The 19,450-nt window shown below is 44.0% G+C and overlaps 1 protein-coding gene across 3 annotated transcripts in view; it reads right to left on the bottom strand.

Moving 5' to 3' along the window:
• LOC147679746 (synergin gamma-like) overlaps positions 1 to 19,450 on the bottom strand; it is a 131,311-nt gene that overhangs the window by 96,593 nt on the left and 15,268 nt on the right. For all 3 annotated transcript variants that reach the window (XM_086943305.1, XM_086943304.1, XM_086943306.1), the window contains exon 2: positions 7,776 to 7,826. In XM_086943305.1, the coding sequence (XP_086799431.1) occupies positions 7,776 to 7,826 (51 nt within the window). The remainder of the gene's footprint in view (positions 1 to 7,775; positions 7,827 to 19,450) is intronic.

The following is a 19,450-nucleotide window of genomic DNA, read 5'->3' as shown; positions in this document are numbered from 1 at the left end:
ATCGGGTGATATTAAAGATATCGTCGGGAGACGTTAAAGAATATAAGATGAGGTAATTATAGGTTAAGATATGGAATCCATTAGGTGTTAGTGGTATATTTGGCTATGTAGGCTTGTAAATAGCTTCTTTCCACCTTCTCAGGTGAGTATTCTAGATATCTTGTAAATAGTGGCCTGAGAAGAGTGTCGTTACGTGACGACTGGGTCAGCTACGGTTGGTAAGCTGCCTGTTCTGAGAATCCGGTCGTTACAATGCCTTCTGCAAAGAACGTGTACATGCAGATAATGTATACAGGTCAGTTGGTTACTGCTTTTGTCAGAGAGACCCTTTAGTTACTTGCAGTTTTATAAGTTAAAATCCTAATATAGAACAGAGAGCTATTAACAGTCATCAAAGAGCTGCATGCAAACTGAAAAGTATAGTTTAGAGTGTTATGATCCCCCCCCCCCCCAGTCTTCAATTATCTTATTGTTGTAAAAAGGGTTCATTTGCATAGAAATTAGTTCTCATTATTAATGATAACCCCAAACCATGGTGTTACATTTTCAATTCTGAGGTTGTGCTTTTCCAGACCAAGCACTCTCGAAATATACTGCCTGCCAGTATGGATGACATGTGACTCCTACATATTGTAGTCCTCTGTCTTATGTAATGTTTCCTATACACTGATTTACACATGTATGATTGATTGTCTCTGTATAATGTGTCCGAGATGTAAAGTGCTCTGACACCCCACACTGGTATGAGTGGTGCTATAAAACTAATTAAATGCATCTGAGAAAGAGAGAGAGAGAGAGGGAGAGTGGTTATGGAAACTTGAGGGACACTGTAAAGGGTGGTAATGAGGGTATCCATGGTGGAGGTGGTCATTGGGAGCACCAACAAACATTGTCTGACCGGGCGCTATCAGCGCTAAAGGGAGCCCTGCTGTGCGCTGTCTTTATGGCCCGACAGATGCTCGCATGCAGCCTACATAATATATACACTAGTTTACTGAAAGAAAGCTCTTTAAAATGCAAGCAGTAAAATTCAAGTAATTTGTCAGGACATAAACTAACAACACAGGGCCTGCCTGGTGACAGATTCCATGGATGGCACCGACGTGTTGCCTCAGGCTGTACTCTGTGGTGCTGAAACAATTTTAAGAATAGGGGTCCTGTCATCAATGTTGCGTGCTTGACTGAATCCTTTGGGATTTTGAAAAATACAAGGGTAGCATGCAGCAGCGCACAAAGAACAAGAGTTGCAATATGATATCACATGAAATCTCTTTATTGAGGTCATAAATACACTTTCACAATTGCTTTATCAACCTTCTTGCTTTCTCAAATTTACTTGAAAATTGCACTATTTGCCCACTCTTTTATCTCAACATTTTCTGGGGGTTGGGGGAGAATCCCCCCGAAACCCCACTTATGGCATTCAGGTTCGCTCCATCGCCACAGGTCAGTCATCCCAAACCTTTAGGCCTCACCACTTTAAAATGTCACCAGCCACCACTGACTTGTATATATATTTTTTGATTATTTTCTGTTGTTAACTGGTCTCTTTGTACGGATCGTTTTTCAATGCAATTGTAGTGGTCTCACTTTCTATTGTAACATTTCATTTCTATTATAAAGCTATCTAATGCCTTTGGGAAATGTGCACACTATATTAAACTCCATTATTAAAAAAAGAACTTGAAAATATATTAGTTTGTACACCTGACCTTCAACATGGTAAGAGCCCTAAACATGTAGTACTTTGGGTCAGCAGATGCACTTATGGTGCAACATAAAATAGCGATAATCAGAAAATGGTGTACAATTAGCCAGAATGAAGCCTAGAATACTTGACTGATCAGAGTCTACCTAAGGTTCTTGTTGGAAAAAAAAAAACTAAAACCTCCAACAAACATCCTTAATAGCAGGGTATCCTTTATACAAGTTACTTTGAACAGAAAGGAACGTGTCTGAAATAAAAATGTAAAAAACAAGCACTGACGAAGTCAGTAGATCTTGCCTTTGGTACCTTTTGGCTTTGTAAATTTCTTTTGGCAGTGATGTATAGTGTCTGGACGCATTTTACCCATCCAAAATGGCGGACGCCACTAGGACCAGTAAATAAAAAAAGTACAATTATTTAGCATAAAAGTGCCATGTCCAATAAGAGAACAGTAGGTGTTTCTAATGGAGGATCTGGTAGGGGGAAAGGAAAAGAAGCACATGAAGGGAGAGAACACCACAGAAACATACAGGTGAGAAAGAGCAACAGGGAGTGTAGGGTGTGGTAGAGAGACACATGAATGACAGAGAGCAGCATGGAGGGAAGGAGGCACGTAGACAAGAAAGAGCAACACGGAGAGGTAGGGGAAAGACAAGCTCACGAGAGAGACTGCTGGAAAACGCATGCACTCTTGTGGAGTGCTTCAACAAAAAGACACTCCCCAACGGTGGGCAGTGGAAGGACAGAAGTATGGAGGCTATGCTTGAAGGGAGGAACAAACAAGATGGACAAGGCAAGACATTGAATAAGACACAAGCGTTGAAAGTGGAAGAGACAACCAATGGTAAGCAATGGGAGGGCTTTAAGACTACTGTAAAATCTCAGTAAGTTGACCATATGTCTTTTGCAACCTGACAGTTAGCAATGCCTGGTAGGCTCAACCTAAAAATGCTACAGCTGATCGATTTTAACAGGTAGTACACTGACTATCAGTAAAGCATGTCAGACATGCAGCATGTTCCTATCATATAATCCACATCGTTTAGCTTTTAAGTATTTACTCAGACCTCTGCCTCTTCTCCAAAGAGTTAGTGCTCTAGATGAGATCTTTTGAGATGACATGTTAATATGACTGTTAGTGGTGAGTGGTGGTGGTGATAAAGGGTGTTGTGGGGGAAATATCTGCATTGGGCATGGTGTTAGAATGGATCTTAGATGGGACATACCAAATGTACAACATGAGGATAGCCTGGGCAGGGCTTTAATAACGCTCATTTTAATTATTTTAGAGTTTTATAGAGTGTGAATCAGACCCGTGAGGGTATCGGAGCACTTTACAGGATTGACAGGTGGTAAAAACAGTCTTAGGACGGGTGATTACAATTGGGATAGTAACCGGTAGATGCATTATACAAGTAAAGAAATAATAGGCAGTAACATATCCCAGATATAGTTGGGATAAAAACAGGTAGATACATTATATGAGAGAACAGCTGTCTCAATTCCCGGATGGGATGCCCAGAAATGCCAGGTAGGTATAATCCGGAAGAGCCATGGGTAATGCTGTAATAGAAGGAGAAACAAAATCGCTGAGGTGATTGAAACGCTTGCATTCAGCAAGGTATTTCCCCATAAGGAAAGTTTTGGCCTCCTTTTTTAAATGTGCTAAAGATGGAAGTCTTCTGATGGTGGCCGGATTCTTGGGGCGGCCCCAGAGAAGGCCCGATTGTATATTTTTTATCACTAGTTTCTGGGCGAGAAAAGCTGTGGACTTGGAGTGTAGAGCCTTGTGAGTGATGCAAGCCAGCTTAAGTTGGATTCTGGCCTCGAGAGGAATCCATTTTAGAGCTTTGAGGTGAGGAGAGAAATGGTCGCATTTCTTAGAACCCGTTAGGAGTCTGGCTGTGGCGGCGTTAAGGCAGGCTTTCAATGGGGCCAAAGAGTTCTTGGGTAGACCTGCGAGGGTAGAGCACCCATATTCTAGTCTGGAGGTGTCTTAGGTAGCTCAAGTGAAATCTAGCAGTTTTGGCCATCGAATTGAAATGGCCAGGCATATTCAAGTTGCAGTCTAGGGTTATTCCTAGGGATTTAGCAGAGTCCATAATGGCGGGAGGGCAGTATAACCCCATTGACGCTCATGACTAGCTCAGCTCGTCATGAGGTACGCCTGTCGTACGCTCATGACGAGCTGAGCTCGTCATGAACTCAGGTATTTTCAAAAACCCAGCGCACAGCGGGAAAACCGCTAGCGCGGATGAGGTTAAAGCTGTGATAGCCTTGATCCATTCCTGAATGTCTGAATTGGTTTTGGGTGGGGAGATGTTGGACTTGGCCCTTTTCCCACAATTTTTCCCTTTTCACCCCCCTGTTTAGGATGTCTCCCCCATGGTAAAGAACACTGTATAGGCCATGTGTGGTGTGAGACGCCATGTCCAATGTGACGCAATGGTGCGCGCACCTGTAATACCCCTATTGTAAACATGCACCTTACTGAAATTATGCTTTTAAAATGGATGCCATAGCTGTGTGTTGTGCCACCTGACTGCAGTGGGTTAGCGGTCTAGTTGTTTGGTACCCAGCCATCCCAGCATTCGGAGGGAAAGCCTGGCACCCAGGGTGCTCTACTCCTCCCCCTGAGCCAGTTAGGACCAGTTCCCCAGAGGATTCTAGAAGCTTCTGGCACTGCCTGGTAGGTGGGGTGAGGGGAACATAAATAGGAGGGTTGTGCCACCATGTGCTGAGACAGAGCAGGGACAGGAACGTGAGGGCACCTGCCGTCAGGGGATACCACCACTTGGGTCTGTGTGCTGGACCCTGCACCCAACCAAAACCCCTCTGCTGTCCACCCAGGGCTAGTGGAAGCCCCACTGCAGGAGCACAGGCTGCTGCACAGGAGGAGTGCCACGCTACAGTGGAGGATGGTGGAAGCCTACCGCCCTGTCTTGATGAGTACCCACTGACTGCTGACATGGCCCGGTAGTGCCTGCAGCTCTGCCCCCTGGCCCCTCAAGGAGGAGCGCCATCCTAGGTTCCGGAGGCTGCTGGGACCTTGCGCCATGCAAGCGCCGCCCGTGTTGATTCCCATTGCCATAGGCTTCAAACCATCGGACTAATACTGACCCCGAACCCCTTTCCAGGATCCGGATCGTCGGATTCGGAGCTTGGAGCCTGACTTTGGGCGGAAACAGGAAGTGCAAGGAGTTGATAGCCGGAGGGCTCCACACCCACGTCCCAGGAGGGCACTCGGGTGAAGCCGGAGGAAGCGCCGGGCAAGGCTCTCGTGTGCTGCTGAGAGCCCCGCGAGTCAAGCGCTGTGCCAGAAGAGGTCCGGTGGTGTAGCCGGAGGAGCAGGGGCCTGAGTGAAGCATTGCGGGCCCCGTATGGCCTGCATAGATCCGAGGAGCAGTCACTACCCCGGGGGAAGTCTGGCGAGGTGTTGCTGTCGCTGACGGGACTCTCATGCACTGAGGAGAGCCCCGCGATCTCAGAAAGGAAGTAGCCCGAGGCAGAGCCGAGTGCACCCGGTGAGTAGGGCGTGTGGCAGAGTTGCGGGGTGTGTCGGGGCACAGGGTCGGTGCCCATCCCCCAGTGGCAGTGTTGCATTTACAGGTGCCCCGTCTGGCAGCGGGCACCTGCAACGTTAGGCCAAGTGGAGTCCCTGATGACAGTGTCAGACCAGGACTGCTTCCACATGACTGCCCCGCCAGACAGAGGGCAGTCGCCATCGTTGGGGGCATTGTCAATTTGAGGACCTCTCTAGACAGGATGCCTGTTATTTTTGGAAGTGATGTGGTCTAGCCTGCCCGAGCAGAGAGTCATTTTTAGTGAGGTGATCTTATGAAAGGTGGCCCCTGCACTTAAGCTAATGGGGTTGTGGCCCCCACTCCTGGTTTTGCACCTTATGTTAGAGGCCAGATAGGTGCCCACCTAATGTGTTCCTGCCTGATATTCTAGGCCTAAGTCTGATGTGAATGTACGGCTATGCCGATGGTGTCACGCCCGGTGGGTTGAAGGCCTTCCCTAATGCGCGTACTACTGGAAATGTTTTAGGCCCCATGCCCCAGAGGACCCTGCCTAAGGGGACCTATGCCAGTATGTTGCCTAAGGCGCTGATATGCCCAACGGTTGATGCCTAGTGTTTCTTCCCCTCACGCTTATATTGCTGGTGGTCTATGCCATTTTTTTATGCGCACTGTGTTTCCTGCCCCATGATTTAGGTCTATGCCTGATGTTAATGCGGGACGCTTAATGTTCCTTTTTGCAGGGGATGCTGATGGCATGCATAATGTGCTTATACGCCTGAGGTAATGCTTTATGTTTTATTCCAGCCCTGAAACTGATGGAATTACCTTTTTCAGTTACCCTGTAAATAATCCCCCTTGTAAATATTGCCCTGGCGCCAGTTGGCGCAGTATAGTGATTACTGTGTTTGCTTTTGCATATTTGAGACAATACAAAAGTTATTCTTTTCCATCTGAACTGGTGTTGTGTCTTTTTTTGGGGCGTGCCTTGTGTGTCGTCTGTGTGTACTACGTGGATGCTTCACACATGTCCTCAGGAGTTTGGCCTGCCTGCTCTGCATCATGCTACCCCCGTGGAATTGGTCATCCCATTTCTAACAGGAGATGGGGAGAAATTCCTTTTTTTTTGCGTTAAGTTTGAGCTGGTTAGAGGGGAACCAATGCACCGTCAGCTTTAAGGTCTCATTCAGGAAGGGAATGTCTTCAGGGGAAGAGATTTTAATGTAGATCTGTGCGTCATCGGCATACATGTGATAGGCGATGTTGGCGGTACCTAGCACCTCTGTGAGTGGTTCAAGGTAAAGATTGAAGAGGGTAGGGGACAAGGTTGATCCTTGGGGGACTCCAACTGTGATCGGAGAGGGAGCGGATAAGTTACCATTGATTATGATTCTCTGTGAGCGATTCTGAAGGAAGGACCTAAACCATTCAAGAATGGTGCCATCCAATCCCATCCGGAGTTTGAGGCGATCCAGGAGCGTTTCGTGGTTGACCGTTGAACGCCGAGGATAGGTCTAGGAGGATTAGGAGACAGGTTTTGCCTTGGTCAAGGGCTTGGAGGGCATCATCCACGATGTGGAGGAGGGTGGTTTCCGTGCTGTGTCCAGGTCTGAACCCGGATTGTAAGTCATCAAGTAGGTGGAAGTTGGTAATGTGTTGGCTCAACTGCTGTTGCACACATTTTCTCCAGAACTTTCGCTAAGTGTGGGATGTTCGGTATCGGTCTATAGTTATCAGGGGAAGCAGGACCCAGCGTAGGTTTTTTTAAGATAGGGATGACTTGTCCGGCTTTGAGAGAGTCAGTTATCAATCCCTGTAGTAGGGCTGCATTGATTATTGCAGTCCAAGAAGGGATGATCACCTGAGAGATGGCGGCTAGGCAGTTAGAAGGGAGAGGATCATTGTAGTGCTTGTTCGGGTTTAAGGAAGAAAGAATTTTCGAGACAAAGTGTTTGTCATAGACTTTAAAGTTGGACCAGTGCGCTAGGTTTTTGGATGAAGTGTGGGAGGGCAGTGCGGAGAGAAGAGTTAAAGCAGGCATAGTTTGGAAGTGCGTTGCAGAATGGAGTTCGTTTTCTAGGGCAGTGATTTTGTCACAGAAGAAGGAGGTAAATTCCTTGCATGATATTAGAGATTTAAGTTTTTTTTTTAGGTTTTAGCCAGTTTGTTAGATTGATGTTTGACCAGGTCAACTAGCTTGCGTGGTCTGTTCTTGGCGTTCTCCAGTTCTGTTCTGAAGAATTCTTGCGTTGAGGATTTTCCTATGTAGGCGTTACTGGACTGACAGAGCACTTTTAGATGGGCTGCTGATGAGTACTGTTTCCAGTTACGTTCTGACTGCCAGAGGGATCTCCTCTCCATGAGATGCAGATTACTTTGTGTAATGAGGAGGTTAATAAGATTTACGAGGCCATGTTTGGAGTACTGTGTGGTAATAGGTTCAGTCTTAGATTATCATGATTCTAAGCAGACTACTGCAGCAATGAAAACTTTCTTAGATCAACCTGAGGAGAAGTAGTGGCAACTAAAAATATACTTATTTTTACCTTATGAATATTTTCCAAACACGTTTTCATCTTTTCAACCTCAGATTCCATCTAAATATCAGAAAAAAATCATATTTAAAGATATGCAAACATTGCTCATGGTTCAGTTTATCAGATAAGCCATATAAGAAACCACAGATAAAATTAGATAACATGCATATAAATAATGTAGAGCAGTTATGTCCACGCAAAACTAGTACATACATTTTAAAAGATATTTCTGCAATGTTTTATCATTTATTTACTCTGCACTTCTCAATTGCTCTACATTACTTCACCATGGATGCAATAGCTAAAAACCTCTACTTTGTTGTGGAACATAAATGAGGTTGACACCTTGTTGTGACACGAAAACATCTATTTTACAGATATCAGAATCATCCAGATTTCTGAATCTTGCGTGACTATTGGCCATCTTCATTCTCCTGTCAGAAGAGCCAGCATTGTAAATGGTGTTTACATTGCTCTAGACAGGATGTCTGTGTGTGTGGCTCAGACATGATTCAGGATTATAACTTCAATGAGCCAGTTGCAGTATAAAAGAAAGCAAATGAAACCAGAATAGTTTTCTATATTGAATGCATATAAGAAATAAATTATTAATAATGTGAAATGATTCAGTGTACTTTTGAGATGTAAAATACTCCCTCATGAATTGCAATACAAGCACTCCATAGGAGGTAGAAAGATACCTCAAACAGCCAATAGCATGAGGTGAGAAAGAAATACTCACCTGGTAACAATGGGATTTAGAAAAAGATGTACTGTCAAGCCACACCTAAAAAGATGACCCAAGTGTGAAATTAATGACTTCATTAAGAGACAGAGCAGGCCTCTTACAGGAAAGGTTTTCTAAAATTTGAAAATGCACTTTTTTAGGAAGGTCATGTGGGATTTCAACAGTGAATTCCTGGTCCATCTTGGAGACTTTGAAAATGACACTTGGTGAACATCACACTCCTTTTTTTTTTTTTTTTATTTATTATTGAAAGTTCATGACAATATAATGTACTCTATACAAAACAGTAAGTATTAATACAAGATTATAAATATACAGACACGAAGATAAATAGACATAGTAATAGTAAAAGACTCAGCTGGCATAACATGGGGTAGAAAAAAATAAAAATAAAATACGCTAGTAATGGCTTCGTTAAATGTTTTAGATGTTATGGGCCCCCACTTTTTAGCTGTCTCCACGATGCCACTGGCGCCCAAATCCTTAACCCCATTTCCCTGGATTTCGCACCCTTTAAAGCGTATAGCTCTGACTCGATGTTATGAATCCCGAGCATCCTGCACATCCACATTTGGAAGGTTGGGGCCTCAGCATCCTTCCATGCGGCAGCAATTAAGATTCTAAGAACAGCTGTTGCTATAAAAACAAGTGCCTCGGATTCTGTGCTTAAACCCAGTCTAGCGTCACACCCAATTATTAAAAGTGTAGGGGATAGGTCTATTTTGACAGCTAGCAGCCCCTCTAGGAACTTTTCAATTTCATTTTTAATTGTCATCACACTCCAGTGTCAGGAGGTGACCCCATATTAATCGGAGCACAGCCAATTGCATCAGTTTCATTCCTAGACAAAAAATAAATAAAACGTCTGGAATTTTGCATACCAGACCCAACTCCCGTTTTAAATACTCAATAGATTTTACATGAATGGTGCTAAAGCCCCATTAAAATCAAACCTAAACATATCAATGATTTGAATATCAGATTGCGTCATTAGCAGATGTGTTTCTGCTTTGTTTCAATTGTTTACTAAAGTTTCCCGGTGTGGCTTCTTGTGCAAGGTCTGTATTTGGAATAGGGAAAATAGCAATTTAGAAAAAAAAATACAAGTTGCCAAAAACACGTTTAAACCGAGTGATGAATAGTACTTGATGAATAGTTGAGCAAACGAAAAGTTAAGCAATCAATAAAAAAAAAATTGCGTGGGCATTAAAAACCTACAGACCTGTACTGAAATGTCAAATCGACAGGGGAAAATCAAGTAAAGCAACACAAAAAATTGTGACAACCCTAAAATGCATTGGCAAAGCCAATAGGTCTGTTTTTTTATGTAAATGTGTAAATGTAAATGTACTGCGATTTATATAGCGCACGTATCACCCGAAGGCATCAAGGCGCTTGCCTTGGGAACCCGTCCCGGTATTCCCCTGTGAGATAACCCCAGCAGGGTATCCACAAGGTGAAAGCCAGGCATCCCGCCGCGAGGGGCCGTAGTGGAGATTAAGCAAGGTATTGCCCAGAGTAGCAGAGTGTGAACCCGTGAGTTGAGTAGGCACCAGAACGAGAATTAGGCACCGGAACGAGAATTATCGAGTCCGTGGAATTTTTGAGTCCAAGACCCGGCGAGGCGGGGAATTGAACCCTGGTCCAGGACCGATCTCAGCTTCCGGGTCTGCCGCCTCTAACCCCTGAGCCACACTTCTTATTAAGGGACGTCTTTGGTAATATTTAGGCTCCTGTTGTGTGTTGCTACCAGTTATTCTAGAAAGAAAATTCAATAGAGAATCAACATCTTCGGCTACAACAATATGGAAGCTGGGAGAAGAATCCCTTTCCTGAAGAGACTGCATTATCAAAATTAAGCTGAAACCCCCAAAAATTATTAAGGGATTCATAAAATTGGATTTTCATTGTAACAGATGAACGTAATAGGCATAACAGCTAAATGTTGCATAGGAAATACTTTGACAAACTGACAGTATTTGCATTCCCTCTTTAAGTGTATTTATTGGTACATCTTTACTTTTTGGACACAAAAGTGATAAATCCACCATGTTAATATGGCAGCAAAGTCAAACAAATGAACATGCACTGTGCCTTAATGAGGGTCTAAGGCAGTCACATAGCTGTGCTTGCGAAAAAAGCCATAAATCAGCAATCATCATGTTGTTGTATCATAAATATATCTATCACACATTTGGTCTTAAGCTAAACTTTACAGCAGCAGCCTCTGGCCGCCGGCACGGATCAGGGGTGGTGGTGGGGGTAAGGATTGTACAAAAAAAAAAAAATATATGAAGAAGAAAGACATACCTTTTGCCGCGCCTCTCCTGTGTCTTCTCTCCCAGCCGAACAGGAAGCACACCCAGGCTCCCTTGAACAATAACAACTATGCAATGCAGCGTTGTGATTGGTATGAGCTCCATGGTTCAGCGCTCAGACGGGGATTGGGAGCCTGGGCATGCTCTCCACTGAGGCAGTAATGCAGCCTGGGTGGAGAACATGAAAGGTGCACATGGCGGGTTGGCCGGCCCAAGAGGGCAATGTGCACACTTAGGAGGGGGCGAACCACTCCTCCCCTGCTCCTCTGTCATCGAAGCAGCCGCTCCCTACCATGCAAAGCTGCAACAGCAGGAAAAATAAGATAATAGTAACTTTAAGTTATTATCATTTTATGTATCCTTTATTTCACTGCTAAAAGCAGTGGGTTGAAGCTCCTCCGCCTTAGTGGAGGATCCACCACTGCTGCAGTGTAACAAAAGGACTGCTTGGTGGCCCAATCACTAAAAGCTAATGGGAACACAAATGAGGCAAGGAATCCATCCTCAAAATACCATGGCCTAGATAGACAGCCCATTCAAGCAAGGCCAACCATGAAAAACATCTGAAAGACAACGGCAGAAGAAAGCGGGCTCAAAACCTGCTCTTTCTCTGTAGTTCTATTTCTTATTGTAGATTAGAAGTTGGACGGATCATAAAAAAGAATGGAAGATGGATTTATTGAGAAACGTAGTTGCAATATTCTTCAGTCTACCAGTCACAGCCTTCCTATTAAAAAAGATGATTAGAGTATGCCAACAAGCATAGTTTTAAAATGTTGATATAAAGATGTAATAAGAAAGTAGCAGTGAATGGGAGAAGTCAATTGAGGGGGGATGAGAAAAACAAAAGAGTGGAAAACATTTCCCATGGAGGGTGGAGTGGGGTGAGTCACTGAAAATAAAATAATCAAGTGGAATGATATAAGGGTATGTGAGTGGGTAAAAAATGAAGACGATGAAGTAAGGAGGCATAATGCAGTGGTGGCCAGCATAGATCTGGGGAGGACAGGCGAGGGGTTAAGTTGGTATAATTGTAAAAAAAGAAGAATTCCCTTACCTCCTTGCCGCTCTGTCCCACATCCTTACCGCCGAACAGGAAGCTGCAATGCAGCGCTGTGATTGGTCTGAGTGCCGTGGTTTGGCACTCAGACGGGGACTGGGATCCTGTGCGTGTTCTCCACCCAGGCTGTAATGCCGATCAAAGCATAATGCACACTTTAGTGTGCCAACCACTCCTCCCTGCTCTGTCAGGAGAGCAGCCCCTCCCTCATGCTGCTGCAGCAGGGAAGAATAAAATGATAATAACATTGCGTTACCACTTTATTTTTCCTTTCTTTTACTGCTGCACAGCAGCAGTGGGTTGATGCTCCTTCACCTTAGCGGAGGAGCCGCCACTGACATATTGATTGAAAGAAGTAAAAAAGAAGGAAAAGAAGCAACAGTACACCAAAAGAAGAGCAGAAGTATAAAATAAAACTAAACCATTGTACAACAGCAAAACCAAAGTTGCTCCATGTGATTGTGAGAATTTTGGCAAAGTCTGTGTTTTTGGTCATTTCAAGGTTCAAGTTTATTTATTTATGATAACGGAACTCAATTGAGGTCCACATAATAATTCAAGCAAACAGTAAAAAACAATAGAAAAATGTTGCTCAAAATACCATAGAAAAATACATGATATCAATCTATCAATATAACGGCAGAAAACATTTAAAATAATTAAACAATTTAAAAATAAACATTTCATTTGGAGGGTTAAACATTGCTTCAATAAAATCGGAGGCTGTAAGGATACCCATTTGGAAGCACATAGGTCTTAACCATTTACGTCTAAATACCATAAGTGCCGGACAGACAAAAATGACATGATACACATCCTGGGAATTGGAATTACAAAAATCGCAAATGTCGGAACGGCCGTACCATTTAGACAAAAGACAATTTAAAGGGAGTAAATTATGCCTTAGCAAAAGGGTAAATCGCCGAACTCCATGGGGGAGATTCCAGGATATGTATGGCTGAGGTTTTTTCATTTGACAAAAACTACTGGTAGGGAACATCCCTCTCTTCAATTTACTTGCCCCTCTATCTACTCTGTAACCCAGCTCCCAGGAATCCGACTTTAAAACCGACTTTAGTTGGTCCGCGGATAGTGAAAAAAGACCTAATTCATCCAACTGTATTAATGTAACTGCCTGTCGAAAATTCCTTACAATTAAAGAATAAGCATTAAATGTACCCAACAGCTCATTTTTTATAAGATGCCTCAGCGTACCCGGCATTCCCTCAGCTATGTTAAAAACCCAACGTACCACACTCGCAACTGCCTGAGCCCAGGAACTACGCAAACCGAATTCCTGTCTCAGAGAGGATGTGGAATTCGCAGTATTTACAGAGGTGAGGTTACGTAATATTTTTCCTTCAGTGGAATCCAAAAAATACCAACTTGCCATATCTACTGTTTCTAACCCATACATAAGGGATGCGGGGATTTTTGCTCGGAATACCTCGAGCAATATAGAGAAGTGCCTTCTACCTGTCGCCTTATAAAGAGAAACAAGGCTCTTCCCTTGAGCAAGAGCTTTCCTGCTATTGTTCTCGATATGGGCTGTGTCCCTTAAACTACTCGTGACAATCTTTCCAAGGAAAGGATAAGATTTGACTACTTCTAGTCTTTCGCCCCCAACAGACCAGTAGAAATTGTCATATTTGGATTTTCTCCTTCCCAGGAAACATATTATTTTGCTTTTTGAAACATTATTTTTAGAAAATGGGCCTCCGCGTAGGTGTTCAGGGCGTGTAGACGACCATTCAAAGCTTTTGGGGTAAGGTCCAAAATTAAAATATCATCCGCATACATTAGGCACACTATTGAAGTTCCCCCTAAAACTGGAGCAATGCCATTACTGGATAATAATAAAGCCTGGGGGAGGTCAGCTATGTATAAAGAGAACAGCAGAGGAGCCAATAAGCAACCCTGTTTAAGTCCATTAATCGTGGGAATAACCCTAGATAGTCCTCTCTCGCCTCCCATTAATACTCTGCACCAAGTGTCTGTATGCAGGGCAATAACTAACCTTAATAAACTAGAGGGCATCCCTAGATCAAATAACTTACTCCACAACAAAGATATGTCCACCTTATCAAAAGCCGTAGAGAAGTCAATAAAAGCACCATATACACATCCTCCTCGGAAAATGTCATATTTTTCTGTCAAAACCTGGAGAGCGGTAAGATTGTCTAGGGTACCATGTTGTTTCCTAAAGCCGGTCTGCTCAAGCGGTAATATTTCTGTCGAAGATACCCAGTCATTTAGAGAATTAAGTAAGCATTTAGCAAAGACCTCATTTCACAACTTCAAGTGCAAGATTATAAAGTGACGTGGCTGATGATCGCAAACGGACATAGGTCAATGCCCTGCATCTAAAAAATGCCTTCCCATCCCATTGTAATAGCAAGTGGGGTTACCAGACCTACCCCAATATTGGGGTAGCTATCTGTTATGGCTGTCTTTTTGCTAGCTCTTTGGAGAAGGAGAATGATGGAGAGTGACTCCAGCCTATCACCCCCATAGCATAGGGATTAGGCCGATAGACAGGGACCCTGTCTTAAATATATAAGGGCATTTTCGTATTATTTTCCTTAGAGTAAGGCTTATGAATTTAAGTTAGGGGATAGATATATAAATATTAGTCATGATTCGCTCATTTGCTAACATGCTGAGCTGTTTTTCATGGAGCTATGCATATTATGGGCTCCGTAGGCCTTAAACGAGACAGACTCCATTTTGCTTTTTGCCCGATAGCTTGAGAAGGCCTTCTAGGTCAAGTGTAATGTTTTAGTTTCAAGCTGTTGTTCGCTTGGAGAGAACCGGTTCAGGCTGACCCTTATCGAAGGAATGTATTTTTCTCCACTCCGAAGACACAACTTCAGGCCGGCCGGCTGGGAAAGTGTCCTTGGTACGGGGAGGTACAAGAATTTGGTGGGCGGCAGGTTACTGGCCGTGAATTTCCATGAAGGAACGGGCTTTGATATTAGCGAAGGTGTTAGTCAGTTTGTCAGTTAGTCCGTAGGCAGCATCTAGCCGTTAGCATCTCCGCTATTATTCATCTTATGGTGGACAGTCGCCATCTTTGAAGTCCGAGAAAGATTTAAGACCGAAACTCTCTGAGAAAGACTGAACGAGAAGTAGCGCGGAGCGCACTGATACAGAGAGAGAGAGAGACGGTTGCTAATAATCAGCAAGGTTCCGGTGCCCTGGAATCAAGCAGACGAGGTTGAGCCTAGCGGTGCAGACGTGTACTTGTGACGGCTGGGGTGTGACTGCAAGGAGAGCCAGGACACAGAGACGAGAAGGGAACCTAGATGACTGCCGAGTCCAGATTTCATATTAACCAGGTGATGTCCGTCCATTGCTCATAGATTGTGCACTCTAATCTTTACCTTTTTCTTTGCAAAAGTTATGCCGCATAGTAATGTGATTTGTGTTTATTGTTAATAAATACCCTAATTCATATAGAATTATCGTGTACCTGGTGCTTATGTTCAATCTTGGTAAACCGCACTTCTAGTCAGGAACTGTTTGGGTGAACGGATGAGAAATCCCGATCAGGTAAATGGTGATTGAATAAGGAGGGAGTGGGTGGACCTTCGATGTCAAGAGCAGGGAGTACACTATACAATCTGGAACCCTATTCAAAGTTATTATTGTAGTTCTATTCCAAGTAGACCACTGAGATAATACCCCAAATAATGGTTCATAGGAATGTGGTCGTCGTTGATATGCGGCGTTAGTGACAGCACTGGGTGGGAGACCAGTGTTAATACCCACTGGATTGTGGCTTGAGTAAGTGAGAGCGTTAGGAGGTCGAACTAACGTGTAGTTTCGCAGGATTGCGAACAGTTTGGAAAAGGGAGCATTGGGTTCTGCAGGCCCATGTGTAGACACACCGGATTGTGTGTCAGATCTGCCCTAGGGTAGAACGGTCTGGGTCGAGGTGACCGCGAGACCAACTGATGTGAATAAGATATTGTAGAAAATCCGTACATACATATATTGTCATTCCCCATCCTTAGGTGCGACCTGTATATTTACCTGTATATCTACTCATTGTGAATACGATCTGAGGAGGGAAGGTGAGTACGTTTTGGCTGGGTCATAGGGGCCCCTGGGGGCTGATCCCATCTAAACAGAAAATCCAGCCATTACATCTGGCGTCACGAACTGTTTACGAAGCCTGTGTGCATTGTATTGTTTTAATCTTGTTGGTTTGCGCTCGGCTTGTACGTATAAAATTTTGTTTATAATTGTGTATATAATTTTTTTTTTTTTTTTTGTGTCATTATGTTTGCGAAAAAATCATCGTCGGTTTTCAAGTTACCGATTCAGATTCCCGGCTGGGAATGTACGCCTTACGAGGCTTTGGCCCGTGAGTGGGCTGATTCTACTGGTTTAAGTGAAAATTGGTCTTCATGCTTGGAGCAGGCGGAGCCTGCTGATGTGGTTTCGTGCCTACAGAAGGCGCCAGTAGTGAAGGGTGATGAGCTTCCTATTTTAGGACGCAGAGGGTGGATTGTTCTTAATGCATACAGACTATTGCATGAGAGGTTTGTTCAACTACAGAAACAGTTTAAAGATTCGGAAGGACAGTGTGTTGAGTTGCAAAATGCGCACACTTTGTTGCGTTGTCAAAATAAATTGCTTGCCGATAAACTTGAAACATATCAGACCATTGCCGAAAGAGCTGCGGTCCGTATTGCACGATACAAATATAAACATCGTCGTGGACGTGTGTCTTCCCGCAAAGTGCGTATGGTTGTAGCAAAAGCTGGAATGGATTGGAACCCCGATGAGTGGGACGGTAATATCTGGGATTCTCATACTTCTGACTCCTCGGCAGAGGAGGGTGACAAGCGCGAGTCTTCTCGCTCCGGACGTGATTGTAAATCTGCTTCATGTATTGATTCGACTCCCGATTGTGACCGTGCTCGTTCTTCCCGTGCGGATGACGTAGCTTGCCCTGATTGTGCTGTTAAATCTAAGATGCGGGCTTCCTCGGAAGCTCTTCCCGCAGTTTCCGCTCACCCGATTTTTCGACGAAAATTACAACAGGCCCCTGGTAATCCGGGTGGTATACCTCTTGATTGTATTGAAGATTTTACTCAGCAGGAGGTTAGTGACATTCTGCAACGATTTCGACAACGGCCTGGTGAGGCCTTGCTTACCTGGATGGTGCGTCTTTATGAGCTTGGCGCTGCCGGTATTATGCTCGATGCTGTGGATTGCTTACGATTTTGCTCTTTGAGTTCTGATTCTACGATTCAGGATCATTTTCGGAATTACAATGGTGCTGGTCAAATTTCTTTGCTCCAGCTTGCGTCTGACGGCTGTAATCATAAATATCCAACTGAATCTGATTGGCCTACTGATGAAAAACCTTGGTACACTCTGCGCGATGCGTCGCAACGTTTGAAAGAGGAAGTCATGAAAACGTGTATCTTCCTTAGTACTGCTGACAAGTTATTGGATGGTCTTTTAACATCTTCTGTGCGTAATCGCATAATCCGTGCTTCTCCTGTTGCTTACAAGCAGGTCATGATGACATTATTGATTAACCAAACTGGCAACCCTTTGTCTGTTGTACTTGAGTCTGTTCGTCAGCTTGGTGAGCTGGGTGAATGGTTTAAACCTGAAAGACAATCTCGACCTGAGGGTCGTACTGGTGGGGACTATAAGTTCTCTAGACGTGACATGTTTCTTGCTCTCATTGCTGATGGTGTCAAAAGGGAAGACATTGATGGCGAGCCTAATAATCGCTTATGGGACATGTTTCGTAAGCGTGGTTTGGATCGAAAGGAGGGTGCCCGTCGTGTGCGAAAGAATGAGTATGATCGTGGTTCGGATGACAGTGGTGATGAGAGACGACGTGTAAATTCTGATCGCCGTGATGATCGGCGCCATGAACGTGATGGATCCCCTCGTCGTCATGATGGGAGGGGGAGAGAGGATGATCGTGTGAGGGGAAGAGATGATCGTGGTTCTAGCAGACGACGAGATGCAAGGAGTTATTCCCCTGACGTAAGAAATAGGGAGGATCGTAACAGACTCCCTGACCGCAACTCACAACTTTTTGAACCTGACACTAATCCGATTCGTACTGGAGACGGATATGAACAAGACATTCTAATACCAAAGAAAACTGAGAACATTTACCCTGATTTGTCTTGGTTGACAGACCGCAGGAAAAATGACTAGGAAATAGGTCAAGCTCCGGTACGCAAGTGGGCCCACAGAGATTACAGACCCTATGTAGATATTGAGATTTTTTGGAAACATCGTAATATCCAAAGGGCCCGAGCGTTGGTTGATACTGGGGCGGAGGCCACTTTAATTCATGGTAAGTCGAGAAAATTTAATGGACAGTCTTTTACAATTACCGGTCTGGGTGGTAAAGAGACACCCGCGGTTCAAACTGCACTCGAAATTAAAATTGGTAGAATTCCTCGTAGAGAATACTCTGTGTTGGTTGTGCCACTTTTGGAATACATTATTGGAATTGACATTTTGAAAGGTATGACTTTGCATTTGGATTATGGGTACTATCAATTTGGTACACGACAGTACATTTCGACCAGACCCGTACGGGTTGGCCGTTTACGCATGCCACCTATTAAAATACCTTTAGCAACGAAAGTGATTTCTCAAAAGCAATATCGCATCCCATGTGGTCATGAAGAAATTACCGCTACGATTCAAGATTTGGTTGACGCAGGAGTCATTACTCCGGTCACATCTGCTTGGAATAATCCCGTTTGGCCCGTGCGCAAAAGTGACAACTCTTGGCGCATGACTGTTGATTATCGAGAATTGAATAAACATACACCTAAATTGACTGTTGCAGTGCCTGACATTGTCACACTGATTCAGAGAATTCAAAAGCATCCAGGTACATGGTATGCTTCCATTGATATTGCTAATGCGTTCTTTTCAATACCAATTGCCCCCGAATGTCAGGAACAGTTCAGTTTTACATGGAATGGACGTCAAATGACGTTCCGGAGTCTTCCTCAAGGCTATGTACATAGTCCTACAATCTGTCACCGGCTGGTGGCGGAGCATTTGTCTGAAGTACCCACGAATCCACAAGTTCAGATTTGTCATTATATTGACGACATTTTGATTCAAGGTGAAACGCAAGACCAGGTACAGTCCCATTTAGATCAAATCATTGACTGTTTGCGAGCGAAAGGCTGGGAAATTAATCCTGATAAATTACAAACTCCATCCCAAGCTGTAAAATTTCTAGGAATTAATTGGCATGAGGGTCACAGAGAAGTGATTCCACAGGTTAAACGAAAAATTCTTGATTTTGCTGTTCCCAGGAACAGGAAAGAAGCGCAATGCTTTATTGGATTGTTTGGATTTTGGCGTCAGCATATTCCCCATTTGAGTCAAATCTTGGCTCCACTGTATCGAGTTACTCGTAAAAAGAATGCGTTTGAATGGGGTGAACCTCAACAGACTGCTTTTAATTTGGCTAAAGAAGCTATTCAGTATGCTTTGGATTTGTGGCCCGTGAGTGAAGGTGATGTGGATTTGAATGTGTCCGTGGAAGGCC

Source organism: Lissotriton vulgaris, chromosome 11, assembly GCF_964263255.1.
Source record: "Lissotriton vulgaris chromosome 11, aLisVul1.2, whole genome shotgun sequence".
Taxonomy (NCBI): Eukaryota; Metazoa; Chordata; class Amphibia; order Caudata; family Salamandridae; genus Lissotriton; species Lissotriton vulgaris.
This window is presented reverse-complemented; position numbering and strand designations above follow the sequence as displayed.